At 41.9% G+C, this 19,196-nt stretch overlaps 1 protein-coding gene across 5 annotated transcripts in view; it reads right to left on the reverse strand.

Annotated features, from left to right (window-relative positions):
* casz1 (castor zinc finger 1) overlaps window positions 1–19,196 on the reverse strand; it is a 92,642-nt gene that overhangs the window by 39,633 nt on the left and 33,813 nt on the right. For all 5 annotated transcript variants that reach the window (XM_055049940.1, XM_055049941.1, XM_055049942.1 and 2 more), the window contains one exon: window positions 1,406–1,966. In XM_055049940.1, coding sequence (XP_054905915.1) covers window positions 1,406–1,966 — 561 coding nt within the window. The remainder of the gene's footprint in view (window positions 1–1,405; window positions 1,967–19,196) is intronic.

The raw sequence follows: 19,196 nt of genomic DNA on the forward strand, positions 1-19,196 counted from the left end.
TGTTTTTATTCATGTTTTTACAGCTCTGTGTTTTAACTTCTGCGACACAAGGCCACTCTCTCTTATAGTGTCTCGTTTCAAGGGTCACAAAATGTGCAACAACATTTTCCCAAAAGACTGCTGGGTGCCGCTAATTCTTCCCTGCTGCCGGTTTTATCTGTCTGATAATCAGTGAGTAATGCGAAGGGAACATGGTATCACAATTAAACAAGGGCCATTATGAGTAATTTTATAACGAGTGCTCGTTGCATTAAGGAATCTAAGACAAAAAAATAAAATAAAAAAAAAATTGGTTCGGAAAAAACTAAATAAGCCATTGCAGGATAACTTCAGCACTGCTGACTTTATTTGACAACTGATCACTTGGATTTAACAGCTGCAGAAAAAAAAAAAAAAAAAAAAAACGTATGTACCTCCGTGTAAGAGAGGAGCTTGAGGCAGTGGCTAAGTTTAGTGAGCTTAGGGGAAAAAAAATCAAAGACTCAGTATGTAATCCTGGGTGTAATATGAAGCTTAGACTGGCCCTGCCATGTGCTCTTGGCCCTCTGCTGCAGGGAGAATGTTTAAAAGCCCAGCCTTATCAGTCTTCCCCATTTTATGAATTATGTTTTTTTTTTTTTTTCAGAATTGTAAACCTCAAACAAGTTCCTTTCCCCCTCTTGACCTGCCAACTGAAACTGCCTTTAGAGTAATAATGTCACTGGCTATTCATACTGTAACTCTAGAGCCCGTCTTTCCAATAATGGGTACACTTAAGCTTATGTGGATGTGTGGCAATGTCACCTTTCCTTTCCTCTATCCAAGCTTTTGTCTCTTAATGCTATTGAGTGCTAACCACTGTGGAGCTGAGACAGAGTTAGTTGCAGATCTATAAAAAATACCGGACAGGGGGGGCCACAAGAGCTCATGGCACAAGATCTCGCAAGATTTTGCTTTAAAAGGAAATCTGTGTTGTCTGACTGCTGTTTTACTCAAGACTTTTAAATATGGCTGCTGGATTTGAAGAGAAAAAGTGCTACTTGGATTATTGCGTCGTGTGTCGTTGACAAGGTTAAGCTGGTTGATAACATATTGTTTAACAAGCACCGAAGAAGCAAATGTAACGATGACAGGATGCCAATAATTTGCAAAAATGGTAGAAATAATATGAAGTACCAATCAATAGTTGCTAACATCTGCTTTGATCCTTCCCAATGCTTTTCCAGCAATAGAAGTGCCTTTTAAATAGATAAACAAAAAGTGCATCAACAGAATCGAGGAACTGGACAAAATTTCTCTGCATGGATTTCAGATTTTTGAAATGTTAAATAAACGCAGAAAAAATAAAGTGAAATTTTGATCATGTCCCAAAGATATTGTTTGTTCTCAAAAACATGTCATGATCTGGATGCCAGGTTAAACATACCTGGAGAGGAGAAACTTGCTTGGCGACTCTGGCCCTCGCTTGGGGGCATGTAGCTGTTGTCCTTTGGAGGTCTCTCTTCAGTTTCTTTGTCATCATGGTAACTACCATCCTGAGAGCCCGCCGTGGCCTCTGCCTCCTCGCCGTTGTCCTCGTCATCACTGCAGCCCTTAGGCTGGACCATGTAGACGCCCTCGGGAGGACCGTCTTCGTCATTGCTGACTCTGAGTTCATGTTCCTGCTCCTCGTCGGGAGCAGGCGGCTCATCCCCGTACTCGCCATTGACCCATTTTTCGATGGCCTCGCGTCTCTTCTGGTCCTCTTCGAGGCTCTGGCTGAGGCTCAGGCCTTCTGGGAAGTTGGTCTCGTTGTCGTCGTAGTAGGAACTGCCGCGCTCGCTGTTCTCTGCTACGCTCTGATCTCCCTCTGCGTTTTGGGAGCTGCTGTCGTACACCACTTGGCGGCTGAGCTTGGCACAGATAGCGTTGAGTTTTAGGCCACCTTTCCTTTTGGCGGCCATCTTGGGTTTTCCTGAGGTCGTGTCAGTGCATAAACTCCTCTCAGCTGGCGGAAAAACAGAGAGAAAGATGGAAATGCAATGTGAGTAAAACACAGTTATCGACATTAAGAGGCGAGTCTTCTTTAGGGATTACCAGGGCAGAGGTTGTTCAAACCTATGGGAAAAAAACTGGGAATAAAAAACAGAAGTTTCTGATGCCAAATCCTCCCAGTATTAACTGACAACAGCAAAAGACTGGAAAGACTCAAACATACTTTTGGTCGGGTTTTAGCGCAGCGGAAAAATAGAACAACGGCACCAGCATCTAAACCACAGGGAGATAGGTATCAGACCCCCTACAGTACTACAAGCGGCTTGTACACGGCTACATAATCCTTCACATGACAGTGCTATATAGACACTGTGAAATGTTATCTTCACTCTCACCTCGAGAGGCTGTGGACCTGACACCGAGTGGGGGGGCTGCACAGCGTTTAAGCTGTCAAGATCGAAGAGTGAAAACGCTTAGCTCTTTTGGGCTTTTGGTGAAATCTAGACTGCATCTTGAAAGTCTCCTGGGAATGGGGATAACATGTCAAATACATACAAAATAATACATAAATATAGTTTTGAATTTTGTCCATACGACCACATACACTAACAAGTCCCAACATTTATTTTTCCAGGGGAGCCTCTCTGAACAATAGCACATGACAGAGTGTGCTTTGGGGCAGGAATGGGTGGCATTATTTCAATCCAAGTGGGGCTATCTTTATAACATGTCCTCTGATGAGGGAGGAACAGCTGCCTGTGACATTCCATATCCAGAGCTGCCTTTTTAGGGCAGAAACTGCACTCTGTTACCTTTCACTTCATTCACGGGACCACCAAAGTTCATTTTCTAAAGGCATTTTCAGAACAAGCAGTGTTGATTTTTCATTTTTTTCAGAAAGCCAGACGATTGTTAATATGATATATGGACTTAAGATTAGAAGCTGTGCTCCGTTTTCACTGAGTGCCTTCTTCACTTTTTCCACACTGTCACATTTTAGGACTATTCTTCTACTGGCAGGTGGACCAGATTCTCTTTCATAACTTGTCCTAAATTTAGCTTTGTCCATCTTCTGTCAAGTCTAAGCAACATCCTACAAGAAGCATTCCCACATCATGATGCTGCCACCCACAAACACAAGTCTTTTAGATATAGGGAAAAAGTTTCAGTCTCATCTGACAACAGCTGTGTTTGTTTTATGTCCATCAGATGGTTTGTAGGAAAACAAATTGAACAGATATTCTTATGCCTGATGGTATTTTTGTTCTCTAGAAAACTTCTGAGGCCTTCACAGAACAGTCGGATTTATGAGATTTAAAATGAGATGACATTTACTGAGGCAAAGGTTGCAAATATTTAAGGTAGCAGATTAAAAGGGCACAACACATACCACACTTTTTGGGTGTTTGAGATGAAAAAAAAATCACTGAATTTTCCACTGTTTTGTGTTGCGCTATCACATACAATCTAACTAAATACATTAAAGTCTGTGGTTGCAAAAATCATAAACCGTGAAGAAGTTTGAGGGCAACTAAGACTTCTGCAAGGCCGTCTGGAGACACTCGCAGCAGACATTGTCCTTGGTGCTGATTTAAGCACATGTCATTTCGGGATAGAAAAATGTGCAATATCTGAGGTAACAAAGTTCCACCTTACGGACTCAATCCACTTTCTCTATCAATGAGTATGAGCCTCTTCATTTTCCCCTCCGCCATAAAGCCAACCATAATCATGTGAGCCCCCTGTCGGCATTATGTAAATCACATTGGAGCAACATAAAATCCTGTTTTCATTTTCTTTTTGCAAAGCTGTGGAATCATTAGAGGATATGCAATTTGAAGCAGTTTACTGATCACCCCTGTTGCCAGACAATGAACCCTGCGCTACCCACAGATGCTTTCTCAGTTACTGTATTTACACTGCGGACTTCCTCTCTGAAACAATGACTCTCAGGAGTTACACAGTTTTCTGTGCCCCGTATATCAGACATGCATTACCGAGCAGTTTGGTGTTAAAACAATTGCAGGTGGAGGGAGGGGCCCAGGGTTTGGAAGGGGTTAGCTTTTTAAAAGTCGAGAAATTTGAAAAAGCATCAGATGTAAAAACTATTAGGAAGTAGAAGACATAAATTTAAAAAAACAATATATATATATATATTTTTCCAGAAATACACTCCAGAGGAAGGTTGAGGTCATTTGGGTGTTGCTTTGGATGTAATTTATTCTTTATATTATGCCTTAACTACTGACTTCCTTTGTTCAGCGATCTCAAGCTCCTTGTAGGAAGTGACCCCTCAACAGGGGCTTCTTTCCATTCGTACCTATTTTTGTAAAGTTTTTTGTTTACAAAGCGAAGCATGAGTGGATTACAAGTACATGCTGAGCATGGAACTGGCATTAAAAGTGGATACCACAGATTATTTGTCTGCTTAAACCAGCAACACAATTTAAAACAAATAAAATACTCTGCGCTCTGCTTTGTGAAAGCAGGTCGAACTATTATTTATGCTTTTGGTTTCTGTCCACAGCAGCTTTTTCCCCCCCATTGCTTACAGTAAGGATTGCTATGGAAACTCTAAGCTGTTTACCTCAAGTCGTTTGTGTGCATGATAGCGTACAATGAGATAAAATCTGCAGGGACCTACATGAAAGAACAACTTCTACCCCTGGGACCAGATCCTCCCACCTCTCTGAGAGTCCAGTAAGCATTCTGCCTTATTAATGAATATCAGAAAGAAAAACAACACTGTCACACGCCTCGGACATTATTTACACTCTGTTTTAGCCTCGTGTACTAATTGTCAAGGAGGAGACACCTCAGTAAGCACTTTGAGTTGGGGAGAAAAAAAAAAAAGCACAGGCAGGTTAGAACACAACAGCTGAAACTAATTTTTCCAGCTGCTTATGTTAACGGTGACATTATTTTTACTGGAAACAGAGCAGGACCACAAAGAAGAGCAGGCGCGTAGTGTCTGTAAAAGGCCAAAACACGAAGAAAAAGTCAACTTAGGTATTTTTGAATCCTTTCGCTTGACGTCAGGGTCCTTTTTTTTTTTAAATATATCTTTGGTCAAAAATGGGATCATTAGAGCTGCTTCTTCTCAGCCTGCACTGACAAACTATCTCTTACAAAGCTCTCCAAGCCCCACAGGTATGTTTGGGTTCTGATGCAGAATGTCTGTTCGCGTGCCAGAATAGTTGAAATCTTACTGATGCTATAGGGAGGGCATAATTTGTGTGAGCTTGCACTTTAGTCACATTGACCAGAGATAAATGTGCAGAAGGCAAACTGTACAGGTATTTCAGAAAGTATTCACACCCCTTCAATTTTTTCACATTTTGTCAAATTACAACCAAAACTTTAATAAATGTATATGATTTCAGGACTTAGATTAATACTGGCTCTCTTATCATTTTAAGCAAAATCCCTGGCAACAAAGTCAATTCAGAAATCTCTAAATTAGTCCTTCCTCATTGTGAAACATGGCAGTGGCAGCATCATGTCTGGAGATGCTGGGAAGCTGGTCAGAAATGAATTAAAGATGAATGCAGTTAAATACGGAGGAATATTTGAAGGAAGTTTGTTACAAGCGAAGGTAGGTTCAGAGTGAACTTGAACTACTTTGCCAAGAAGAATAGGAGAAAATCAAATCAGTCTCAAGGAGTAGAAAGCACTTTGAAACCTACTCCTGTGCTTCCAGCAAACTGTGGTTCTGCCATTAACTCAGGAAGTTGCACCTTTGGTCCATCACAAAACATCTTGAGAAAATCCAATAGATTTTAGGGCTGCAACATGACAAAATGGGAAGACTTTTTTTCAAGTCGCTGTCGTTGTTGCAGCTCTACCAGCAGCACCTTACATCCAAAGCAGTCTGGAATGCAATCAACTTGTGGAACGTCACATGAAAAATGGAATAACCTGATTTTGTTGTTCATTCAGGGAACGAGGCTGCCCCACAAACAGACCAGCTCCCTGCGGAGTTTCTGTTGGTATGAAGCGAGCACACAGGTGGGGGTCTGTATATATGAGAGGTAGATATTGCCTGTTCAAACCGAAGCTTATCTCTTCAACTAATCAAACACAGATTCAGGCCCCGTTGTAGATTCCTGCTGGGTTCCAACATGACTGACACGGGGACAACCCAACCACCCCCCTCTGCAATATCTTAAGTTAATTAATACAAACAAGGTCTGGGAGATGTCTGTTTAGCTCAGGATTATTTTACAATATGCGACCAAGAGAGCTCAAGTAGCTTTTTTTTTTAAAGTCTAGCTATAACTTTATGAACCTTCAGCAGATTAATCGACAAGGCTCCCAGTGTGTAGCTCAGTGAACCTTTCATGTCCCTGCCTCTCAAGGGAGATGCGTGTGACGGTGTGTGCGCTCGCCTCTGCGTATTTCAGGAAAAGCACAGGAAAACACACACAGACATGCTTGCAAAATGACAATGTTTTTATTATTATTTTTGCGTGTGTGTGTGAATTCACAGCTCACGAGAGGAGAACGTTCCCCCCCACACACACACACTTTTCTCGCTTTCCTGGAAACCACGAACAGCCGCCGCGAGCAAGTCGAGCGGAAAGCTACTGATGGACAACCACCCCGGCTGCACCCGGACCCCAGCATCTGGCCCTGCTCTCATTTTTTATTACAGAAGAATAACAATAAGCAGGTTGCCGACCCCGCCGTGAGATTTTGCCACAGTTCTCTAACAGTCGGTGCAGCGGATGCGGAGAAATTTCCATTTTTCTGCATGCATATTTAATTGAGTTTTGTCCCAGTGGTGCGGAAATGATTTGTTTTTTGCTCTCTGTTCACTTGACTCCTCTTCGGAGTCGCTAACCCTGATTAAGACGTTCCCGTTAATTTCCCAGCGCACACCTTTTTTTTGTGCATTAATGGTTCTGATCGTCTAATTAAAACTTCTCAGCTCGGCTGCTGATCACCGCTCGTTGTGCCTCTGACCTGAAGTTTTAATTGCCGCATCAGAAGCGATAATAATAATTTTGAGGTTCTGATGATTAAAAACAATGCCATTGCCAACTAGTTGATAGATGGGGGTTTAGGGGAGCGGAGAGCGTCTGAGAGAAAGTTTATGAAGAGAGGGGAATTGAAAAGGGGACTTTTATGGTGGCTCTTCTGTTACAGGAAGACTAATGTACGTGAATGCGAATGTGAACTGCAGAGCATATGGGAATTTCTAAGCCTTCGTGTCCCACAGAGTGTTCCTGAACAAACAGATTTGACTGGGAGTGGGAATAAGCCAGTCCCTGCCTCAGACCTAAATCTACCCCTGACTGATCCACTTTGGAGCTCTACCCAGTTAGCAGGTTTTCAGGTTCAAAATGATGTGAAATAGTGTTTTTCCCCCCATCTCTTTTCTCTGTTTTGTCATGTCTTCTGATCAAAATATGACACCTAATACTGAAGACAACCTGGGAAAACACAAAATGTGGTTTTCAGATGATCATTTGAGCAATTAAAGAATAAAACTTTTGAAACAAGCTGGCCCTAGGTGGAAAAGTAATTGCCCTCTAAAATTAATAACTGGTTATGCCACCCCTGGCAGCAGCATCTGCTGTTTATGATGCAAGGCAGTGAGTCTTTTCATGTCAATGTGGAGGAATTTTAGCCCACTCTTCTTTACAGAATTGCTCTAATTGAGGCACATTGGAGGCCATGTTAAATATCTCAATGTGATTTGCATCCCGACTTCAACAAGGCCACTTTTTCTAGCTACTAAATTATGGACATGCTGCTTCTTCCGGTCGCTGCTGCAAAACCGAAGGGCCCTTTTGACCTTAAGCCATTAACTGGCAACCCAAAATTCACATTCAGGATTTTTTTTGGGAGACAGCAGAATTCATGGTGCCATTATACTACTACTACCATGTTTGACTGCAGGTATGATCCCCCCCATAATTCTGTGTTCATATAATGTTTTTTTTTTTTGTTTTTTTTTCAGTATACGGAATAATTTCCAATTCTGAAGTTCTACTGTCTCTTTATTATTGTGCAGTTTATCCAGTCTGAGCTATTCTATGTTGCTTTTTAATGTCTTTATTCTTCTGTAAATCTACAATTTAACAGATACGGAGTTCAATATTTTCATACAGGTTTGGTTTAATTAGCTCAACTGTTTTTAAATTAGTGAAATCAATCATCAAAAAACTCCATCTTATTAATTCAGATTTTTTTTTTTTTTGTCTACTGAAACATTTAAGTAAGACCCAAAAAAAGCAAAAAATAAATAAAAATCTGTTGGAGTGCAATGTTTTTCACACCACTATACTGAAAATAATTGGGCAAAGGCAAGAGATGAAAAGAGGAACAAGCGAAAAACCGACGAGAGTCTGCTTATTTTCATGGAAAGATAGTGGCACAGGAGGTAAAATACAAGAGGCACATTGGTCATAAAGAGACGGAAAGGGGGAAAAAAAGGAACCTGGGCTGACTGTTGTTTTGTGTCATAAAACATGCTGTTGATGAGATTATATGATACGTGGATAACTGTCAAAACAGAAGAAGTGAGTTGGTTATGGTATTCGTTAAAACGGTACTTTCACACTGTACACAAATTGCACCGTTGATAGGAAATGATTCAGGCATGAGAGAGAGAGAGAGAGACAGAGAGATACAGAGAGAGAGAGAGGGAGAGAGTGAGAGAGAGGCCTTGCACCCAGGAAACTGCCACCAGCACATTTTGTTCTTTTTAACTCGCTTTATTTCTATTGGATCTGTTCGGTTTTAGCACACGATCAATGCTTGGCTTTAAAACTTCTGCACAAACACACACAAAGCTTCATGCTGTAACCCTTCTATGTCCCACACATCTCTTTTATTATTAATCAGTTGCTTGCACATCTGCCTGCTTGTTTTTTTTTGTGTGTGTGTTTTTTTTTCCTCTCTCCCATCAATAAAACACTTATTGCTTTTAGATCAGAATGTGACCTTGCGCGGTGTCTGCGGTTTTCCTGACCTTGAAGGACCCGTTTGGACTGTCTCACTCCGGCTCAGTTTGCGGGCTGTTATCAAACACAGGAGGCCCTCAGCCATGCGCCGCGCTGCCGTCATGCCAGGGCAAAAACAACAAACACGGCACCACAGGACAAAGGCAGAAACAAAGGGGGCCGCGGTGACGCGCTAGCCGACTCCGTGGGACAATAGGCTGAGGAAAAACAATGTGTATTTCGAGCGCAGATGGAGGAGGAAAGACACTGAACTTGAGGGCAATCAGGCAGGAAAGTTAAGATCTGAGGACAAATCCGCCCTCTGGCTTAATCACAAACAGGGTAATTATGGTTTTTCCAGAGCAGAGGACAAGCAATCTAAAATGGTTAAAGGGGAGTTAAAAAACACTGACATGAGTGACAAGAATCATCCTGACAGCGGCGCACCAAAACAGCCAACTTTTATTCAGTTTGCTGCTCAGGGTAATTTGCCGAACGCCGGGCGAACTTGTTAAAATTGTACATCAAATCTGGACTCCCAGCTGGCACCAGATGATGACTTAATTTGTGAATGTGGCAGCAGGAGGGGAGAACTTTGCTTTAAAAAAAAACAACAAAATAAAACACACACACTCTGGTGCGCGCAATCCCAGTACCCTCTGCAGGGTCGAAACAGGGGAAATCTATTCTCGCCGCTTTGTCTTGAGAATTGCGTTCGGTTTCACGACACCAGAAGTGCAATTTGATAAGCCAACCGGCACGGTAAATGAGCAGACGACCCCTGTGTCCCTCCCCCCACGGCTGGCGCGAGAGCGAGGCGGGGTATAGTACAGTGGAGAGGGGGCTCGACGGTGCACCTCTCGAGGGCCCTTGAGCTAATATCTGTACAGATTAACTGCTTCAGTTGTATTTTGGTCACGGGATCTCTCTTTGCCTTAGTGGCTTGTTGGGAGGGTGGAGGGGAGATGTGTGTTCATACAGTGTCAGTCAGATGGCTTTTTTTTCGTCCAGTGCGAAAACGGGCCCTGTTTACCCAAGACGTCAGGAAGATGGGCTGCGTGTCATTGCGTGTTATTATTATAATTATTATTATTTTTTTCTATTTGCGGGCTGTGTTTAATTCATCAGACTCCGAAACTTCCACAGCCGAGCGAGCCATCTTCACTGCCTGGCGCGTGCACGCTCGGCGCCTCAATCCTCCAGGGTAAACTCAGCACACGCTGCTCCATTAGTTATCAATTAAGACTGGAAGTCTCCACCTGGCTTACACACACAGACGAAACCGGCACACGCACGTGGCAATCTCCCTCCTCAGGAAGTCAGGCCAGACTGGAGTGTGGGTGAGGGCGAGCGCTCGGCGTGTCCGTGCGGGTGGCACTCTTGTCCATGAGGTTAACCTTGATATGAGGCCCTGTCAGGCCTGATAATGTCAATCAATGACAAGCCCTCACAGATAACCCCTAATGTGAAGCCTAAAAAGCAAAGCTGTTTAGATCTTTAGACATGCCCTCCTTCAACAGCATATGAATTGAATTACAAGGAAATGAGCTGTGGCATTTCTTTAATAAGACTCTTAAGACATTTTGACAGCATATAAGGGCCTGTGCTGGTGAAAAAAAAAGGAAGAAAGAAAACGAAATAAAAGCACTGCTGACAAAGCCTTCTCACGACAAGAGGTGTTGTGATGAGCAGATCCAAGTCACTCATGAGTGGAGTGAAGGAAAAGAGAAGTAGAGACGAGGAAAAAAGGAGAGGGGAGAAAATATTTCTTTTTTTCTCAAACTACCGGAGACCCCTTAATTGATTTCCAAGGTTATGTTTCAAATTTGTTTTTCAGACACGAAGGCCATGTGAATGAAAGTGCACCTTGAAGGAATAGTTTTTTATTTTTTTTTATGTTTGTTTTTTTTTTTTTTTTCTTGAAGTGAAGTTCTGTTTAAAAGATTGTAAGCAGTTAATAGCTTACCTGCGGCAGACAGCTGTAATGAGCCGTTCCTGGAAGGTGAAGCTAACAGCTAGCTATTCACAGAGAGGTTGACACTAAAGCAAACCGCTACCAGAGTAAAATCATTCCTGTACTACAACAGTCCAAGCAGTTCATGCAAAATAAATAAATAAAAAAAAGAACTTTTAAGTATCATCATGCTTGAATGGAACAGTTATTTACATAGAGACTGATGATTACATACACTGGAAATGAAGGTAGGAGGCGGTGTGCCACCTATGATATTCCCATATAAATCACCCTCTGAGAATGAGAGTCTCTGGTTAGACTGAGCAGCTAAGACAGTATGAGCATAAATAAAACAGTATTCACTTAAAACTTAAAAACAATTTAGCTTTTTATACAAAGTTCATTTTGTGCGAGAGATTTAATATGATCAGAAATCTTGGCCCCTCTGAAGCGAGCCATTACAAAAAGTTATTTTTTTTATTATTAAGTGAATAAATCTCGGGCATTGGAGTTTCTTTACCACATTACAAGTCTATTCTCTCTTGGTATACTTATTAGCTTCAGGTTCTAGGAGAAAAGCAAAAACGTACAAGGCATTTGCTTACTCAAACTATTGTAATTTTTTAACTTTAAATCACTTTAATTTTATATCAGTCAATTTGTTTGGAAACTTCAAAAACTTTGTTCTATAAGAGGAAGTGGATAGCAGTTTTAAGGTTCCTCAACCTCTCTCTGCACTCTACTTGGTTGTGTTATTAAAAATCTAAACTTTCCCTTTATTTTCTGCTTTTTATTTCATTTGGATAAAGTCAGTCCAGACTGTCACGTTCCCAGATCCTGCTGACCTTCCCTTCTCCATGCTGTTTCTATAATTTTTTCTCCTTGAAAAGATTGAAGAAGGCGACATTAAGCCCCTCTCCCCCTCCCCTGGTCCTCCAAACTCTGGAAAAAAAAGCATGTATTTCCAGACAGGATGCCTGTGCTGACAACATCGATCCCTGGCTACCATTAAAACATTTGCTCTGCCTGACAGACTTTCCTCTTTTGGACTTTACATGCAGGAGAATGAATCAAAGGTGCCTGTTAAAAATGTCAGTCCGAGCTGCTTGTCTGACTGTCCAAAAATGATCAAAGGAAGTCATTTTTATTGCTTTCTCCTGCAAATTTCTGTTCTTCCGCGTCTCCCTTTTATGCAGCACTATTAAATTTTTGATCAAAATACGCTGTTTACGTGGCTACGAGGGGAAGCGAAGAGAACGAGTCTTCCTGCTCGTGGGATTCAGATGTTGTAAGCCCTGTGGCTGTGGCTCATATTTGCTACAACTTTGGTTTGCGATGTGCAGCTTTTCTCTGACAAGCAGGATGGAAGTTGCAACAGCATTTTCTGATCACACCAGGCATTTTCAAGACTCCTCTACGTGTCTGTGTGGTTGGAGACATGTGGGTAGCTGCACAATCCACTGTATATGAATATATACTGTATGTTGAGTGGCTTTGACCAATATTTGGTGTACATGTGCATGCGCAGGGCATCGCACTCAGAGCTCTCTGTCTGGTGGCTGCAGGTCACGTCAATTTTTCTGAGAAACACGTTGACATTAATATTCCTCTTATAAAATGAAGAAGTAGAAAAATGTTGTGCTTTTACACAAAAAAGTTTGACGTGAGTTAAACATGACAGTGACAACCTAAACCAGCAACATTCGTGTTTCTGGGAGTTCAGTAGATGCAAGACTGTGCCATGGCTGAATTTGAAGGTGTGATAAAACAACACTCACATTAAAAAGGTGGGTGGGAATAAAAAAAAAAAAAGACTGTGAAACGATGAAACAAGCAAAGCTGCTTTGCAGGGGGAAAAAATACTGTCTATTTTGGGTCTCAGTATACCAAAGGAAGTGCTGCTAAGTTGACTCAAACAAATAAATTTGCTTTTGATAAAACCACAGCGACTACTTTTGCATTCTACACCAACCCCACTTTGTTTCCTGCATCTTTATCTTCATGACTTGCTACATTTATGAGCAAGCCTCTCACTAAATTGTCGAGCACAAACAACTGAGAGGGTTTTTTTAAAAAACAGCTGCAGTTTGGATGTGATTTTTCTTTTATTATTATTATCTGAAAAGCGGCAGGTTAAAATGAAACTCGTGGAGTGCGCTCACCTATCCGCTCTGGAAACCAGCTGCCCGTTTTACATTTCTGCAACATTAATATTCCTCTTATTATTATTTTAAAGTGAAAACGGATACTCTGTTGAAGTGCAAATCTGATGAATTACGGGAGCAGATTGCTGCTATTAATTATTAAAACCTATTTTATAAATATTCAGGTCTGTCATGCATCTAATAATGAACGCTTTAGAGGAGGTTACTTCCTGCGCGCATCCTAATGTGTCAGAAATATCGCTTTTAATCACGCTCGTGTCAGCAAGTAAGCCAAGTTTGAGCCTGCCAACAAAAAACATAAATAAGTAAAAATTAAAAATCCACCAAATCAGTGAAACTCAGGTGGTCCACGACCGTGCTCATCATGGCTCTTCGATTCACGCTGGTTCACGTGAGCCGAGTTTCTCTTGCCCCATCTGAAGACATAAGGAGAGCACCTCACCCTTCTCACTGTGGTAATTTGAATGGAGAATAATGCATCGGCAGCACTCTACCTTCTGGACACACCTAGTCCCAGCGCTACTGCTGCCATATGCCGTGTTGATACATATTCATCACACTTTCTCCTGTGTTAGAGTGTCTGTAAGCAACGGAGTCTAAATCACTTCAAGTGGGAAGAAAGAGAGGGGACGGAACAGGAAAGTTCTAACGTTCTTAAACACTTTAAATTCTCCTTGCTTCCAAGGTTCTCAAACTGAGGTAAAAGTATAATTGGAGGTCCTCTGTTGGCCTTTATGGGTACTCACAAGGCTATCAAAGTCAGGACGGGACCTTAAACAAGCCGTCCAAGTTCATAAAGCCTCCAAAGCAGCTGGATTAAAATGATTCTTCAAAGATGAGCGTGTCAAATATCCTCCACTGTGATAAAACGGTCTGACTGAGTGTTGTGACAAACGCTTGATGGAAGTTGTTGCCACTGTCAGTTTCAGAACCTAATCGATTTAGGAAGTAACTATTTGTCACAAAAAGCCAGACTGGTTTGGATAGTTATTTCTCCACTATGAATGAAGTCGACATCTGAAAACTGCTTTACATTGTTTTGAATGATATATATTGGAACTCTTACATGTGTTGTACGGCTCCCTGTGCGTGAAAGATTCATTTAGATATCTCTGCACTGTTAGTGGATATCTCACATCCACTAATAGTGCAATTCAAATATATTTTAAGCACACAGCAGCCATATTAGACGTTGAGCTTATGATTAGAAATAAGCCTTTAACTTTGAATTTCAACCTCATCTGACTTTCTGTTTTTCTCGTTTGGAAATTCTGACATTTGAATGAAAATTAAACTGCATTTTTCAACTAAACAATGGATAAGAATGTATTTTTTTTTCTTTTTCATACGAGGAGCACAATGAAAAAGTCCAAATCCTGCTTTAGAATATCCTGGCATTATAAATCCACTTGAAGTCAGCAGTTTAAAAACTGCCTCGCTTCATTTCATCCACATAAAACAAGTCCGGATGGTTAACAAAGCCTTCGGTGCTGCGTTCAAGAAGCTGTGTGAGTCAGCGCCAGTAGGCAGAGTTGGATAAACTGTCAGGTGGATGGTTTCGCTTTCACAAAATGAGTCGACGACAATGTACAACAACCTCCATACATCTCGGCAGCACTTGCACTCACCGGAGGCACACACAGACACACACTGTGGGGCACTCTGAGATTAACACTGTCAGAGCTACAATGATACCCCTTCATTATCTGCACACGGGCCCTCCTTCATGCACTCGCCTGCTTCACTGTCCTCTCCACTGCTTCTCTGTGGAGGTAGTAATTACTAAAGCTAACATTTCTTTTCTCTGCGTGTCTCCAGTTTCCCTCCACTTCTCTGTCTTTTCATTCGTTTTATGCAGTGCCTTGCCAGTTTTTTTTGCCAATACTCAGATCTCCACACACACAAACAATGAAGTGTGGATCGAGGCCCTGGTGTGATTCCCAGAGCTGCGAGAATATTTTCGGTGCCAAACGGATGCTCAAATAAAGCCACAACGTGGGTTCCAACATTCAGCTCAGTCAAACACATCCAAGAGTGAGATTCTCACAGTTTAAATTACAATGTTGTCAGAGTATTTTGTATTAATGTAACAGTTACAGTAGAAAAACATTTAGCCCTCATCATTTGGATTTTGATACATACACTAAAGTAAAAATCTTAGCTTAGGTGTAATGTCCACATTCCTTTTATGCAGAATGGCATTCGTTTTTTTTTCAGTTCTGCTTTTTGTAAAGTAATTGTGGAAGTTTAACAAGCTCATTTTACTTTGTTAATTAGTCGAGCTATTTGCTCAAGTAGCTATTACTATCAAAAGTAATGGCCGGTACTCCTTCAGTGTCTTTGCCATAATTCTCTGGGATTTTTTTCTTTTTCCGTAAGTGAGATAAAAATCTCTCGACCTTTTTTCAGCCAGTTACTGTCAGCGGAGAGTAATAGGTGGGGGAGGGGGAGGCACCGGTACGTTACCTTATTAAGTTAGCAATGGAAAACTTTACTGGTTTTGAAACCACAACTTTTTAAAAACTTCGGTACCAGCAACTGGCCAACATCTAACTCAGAGAAAAGCTTGATCTACTACAGCAATATCTGTTATACTACACATTGTCAATGTAACAGGCTGGGATCAGAGGGATGTTCCCTCTTTCATGGCATTTTTCATTATCAACAATGCATGCACTCTTTAGCTTTCTTCTTCCTCTCCCGCTGGAAATATGGCTTTATCAAAGGTGATGGCTTGCTCGGGCGCATTTTCTCAAACGTCTTCTTCAGCCTGCTTGTTCCCAAGCTGCTCTCGGGCAAACGTCACTCAGAAAAACCGGGGAAGATTTGATGGCGAGATCAAAAAGAGAGGGAAGGACAGTGAGGGGGAACAAGGAGATCGGAGGGAAAGGAGTGTTGGGGTGGTGGGGTGGGGGGTTAGAACAGGAACGATACCCTCCTCCCTCCCCAGTGTCTGATACCAACGGGAGTGCTGAGGGTAATTCCTCCAAGCAGGGCCTGTGTTTTCAGACGCAAAGACAACAAAACGCAGAGCGCTGCCCTGAGACATCAAAATGGGCGATTTTGACTTCAGAGGGTCTTCTGATGCTTGAGGAGTTGTCAGAGTCGGGCCGTGGGGGACCGAGCACGGAGAACAGAAGGTACCAGCAGGCTGTTAACAACCAGTGCGGGAACCACGCCAGAAAAGCCGTCTCCTCCCAAAATGCCAGTCTGCACCAGATCACTGAAGGCTTCAGCCAATCTGTAAAATCTCACCTGATCACTTTCATCTGTTGAAAGTTAAACAGCTTAAAAGTTTACCAGCTGCTCTGATGCTAAAAGTAAAAGAGAGAACTTAACACAAACACTTCAACAGGTGCCTTGAAAGGAGCGGCAGCGCGCTCTTTGAGTCACACAGAGATCCTCATCAGCAAATCAAAGACCTGCTACTTTCTTTTGGGAAGACCCGAGCTGTGTTGTGACACGCAGAGAGGGATGCTCGCATTTTCTCCCCTGTTGTTCTCGCTCATTCTTGGAGCGTTAGGCTCAGTCTAAATAGCCCGGAGGAGATTAGGCTGGCTCATATTCAAATGCACATTTCTCGCACTAAAAACCCCACTCCACGAGCCGGGGGCCGACAAGAGGCCCGCGCAGGAGCCTGCAGAGGAACGGCCAGTCAGAGGGGATCCTGTCACGCGCATAAATCAGCTGAGAGGAGAAAGAGGAGACAGAGAGGAAGAAGTGAGGAAGAAAAAGCTGAGGTTAAAAAAAAAAAGAAGAAAAGACAAACAAGTGTTGGCTCTGCTATATGGGTTTAGTTAGCTCCAGAGTTAGTGCATGAGTTATGGCTAGTGAAGGGCTGAGGGACGCTGTATTTATGAGGGGACTGAGTGAGTGTTAAATCCCTGGTAAGAAATAAAGTCGTCCCTGAGCGAACGGGGGAAACATTTCACTCGGTCTAAGAGGTGCCTTGGAAAAAAATGAAAGCCATCCCTCTTCCTGAGGAAGCGCTGTTTAGTATTCCCTTAAATTGCTTTATTTCTTATAAAAATGTTGCAGAGCACATCCAGGCACGAGATTCCCACATTATGAAAGCTTTGGAGGGAAATACCATCATTTTATGGTAGTTAGATAAAAAAAAGAAAGTATAATGTGGTTATTTTTTTATAATATTTTAAGCAGAAAAGCAACAACCATTCTCATCTCTGTTAAAATTATTTACAGTTATACAAATGTTTTCTATAACATTTTCAGATTTTGAGATACCAAACTTAATTAAACATCTTGTAGCAATCTACTCTTTATATGGCAACACAAACAAGCTGATATGAGTCAGAGTGTTTGTCTGGGTGGAGCCTTAAGCCTTAATAAGCCTGGACGTGTTTCCAAACAGAAAAGTTACCTTTGTTGTCAGGGAGTTAAAAGTGTTCTTTCAACCAGCTGACTGACAGTGCACAGAAACAGTCAGGGGAGGGGCAGCGCCATCTCTTTAAAAAGGCTCTAAACTGCAGGATTAATGTGATGAAAACCTCAATATTCTAAAACTCTTAATGCCTAAACGCATCTAGATACCGAACCTGCATCTTTGGGTATGAGAAAGATCTCGAGTGAGCACGCACTAAAGCATGTGTTCACAACTCAAGAAGAGGAAAAGACTCTGATTCCTCTAAAATTGCATGCAGATTCACCGAGGGATCCTTGGCTAAGCAGAGGCTGCCAAAATACATACTGCACTTGTTGCAGAGGAAGAGTTCATCCAGGAGTTTTCCATTGTGGTTTTACTCAGGGAAGAGAAGTCACTTTCAATCCAAATATTCCTTATTATCTTTCTAACTAAATTAATGTGATATCCATTTATCCAGTTGTGTAATTCTTTGGGAAGAAGAAAAAAAAAAAGAGAACACATCGCATGTTAAACAGATTTGGGAGGCTAGAAACAAAGGAAGGCTCATGACCAGAGGAAGAGGAAAAGCTTAACGCTGCACATTGTGCACGTCCAAGTTTCACACAGACCCCTCTCCAAACCCCTGCAGTAGTAATAACAATTATTACTTAAAAAGGCAATATTTTTACATTAACTTAAAAGGCTATATCTTTTTCTTCCCCTCAAGCCTGTGCGGCCTCACTTACCCTAAGTATCTTCATAAATCAGCGGTTACTGTTAACATGTACTCCACAATTCAGTCATCAATCTCCTACCAGGTCAGAGTGAAAACAGAGGGGGAAATGTCTGCTTAGTAAAATGTCTCTCTCGTGAATGCTGCTACCACCACCCACTACTCAAAGACAGAAACACACGCGCGCACACACAGTGTGTGCACAGAGCAGCAGCGTATAGAGCACATCAGTTAAATAATAAACACGCGCCCGGCACACGGCAACTGGAGCGATCCTATGGGACGCGGGAGCGGTTGCCAGATCGCCACGGTGATGCAAGCCAAATTCAATTGTCACTCTGCTGCTCCCATTTGTTCTCAAAACAAATAAACAGCGAAGGCGGGGAGTTGGAGAGCCGGGCCAACTTCTGCCTCCACGAGAAATCTCAGGCCCGAGCCGAGAGGTGCTCGGCTGCCCGAGACGCAGACGCCGGCAGGGCCACATGGAAACCTCTGTTTACGTTCAGTGTGTTTATTTAAGCAAAAAGGGAGAAAGTTGAATTGTCCCACAAGGAGGACTATTCTTCTCTCCACGAGGAAAGAAAGAACTCTTTAGGGATTGTCTTTTTTTTTCTTCCACAATTGCTATTTACATGAGCTAAAAGTAGAAAATCCCTCCAGTGATGAAGCACTTTGTCACAATATCAGCACCAAAACAACCGGATGGATTTCATGTAAGTCTGCTGACAACACTGTGACAAATCCAAAAAGACCTCAACTTTTTCTACTTTTTTAAAAGTCATATTTTAGTGGATAAACTCAATAAAAACAAATAAAGTTGCTATATTTAAAGTTGAGCTTAAAAACATTCACCCAGATTGAAATCTTAGGTAATTAAATGTTCAGTGCAAATTAGTGAAAATGTAATTCAAAATAAAAAAAAAGTAATTCAATAATTCAACTGCTTTCCTTTGAGTAATAAATGTGACACATGGATTGACAAGGCCTGACGGAACAAGTCAGAGAGAGAACTGAAACATCTTAAACACATTTCAGCTCTAAATATCTGAATGTGTGCAAAAACTCGCTAAATGTTTTC

The sequence above is a fragment of the Poeciliopsis prolifica genome, unplaced genomic scaffold, assembly GCF_027474105.1.
Source record: "Poeciliopsis prolifica strain line A6 unplaced genomic scaffold, Auburn_PproV2 SCAFFOLD029, whole genome shotgun sequence".
NCBI lineage: Eukaryota > Metazoa > Chordata > Actinopteri > Cyprinodontiformes > Poeciliidae > Poeciliopsis > Poeciliopsis prolifica.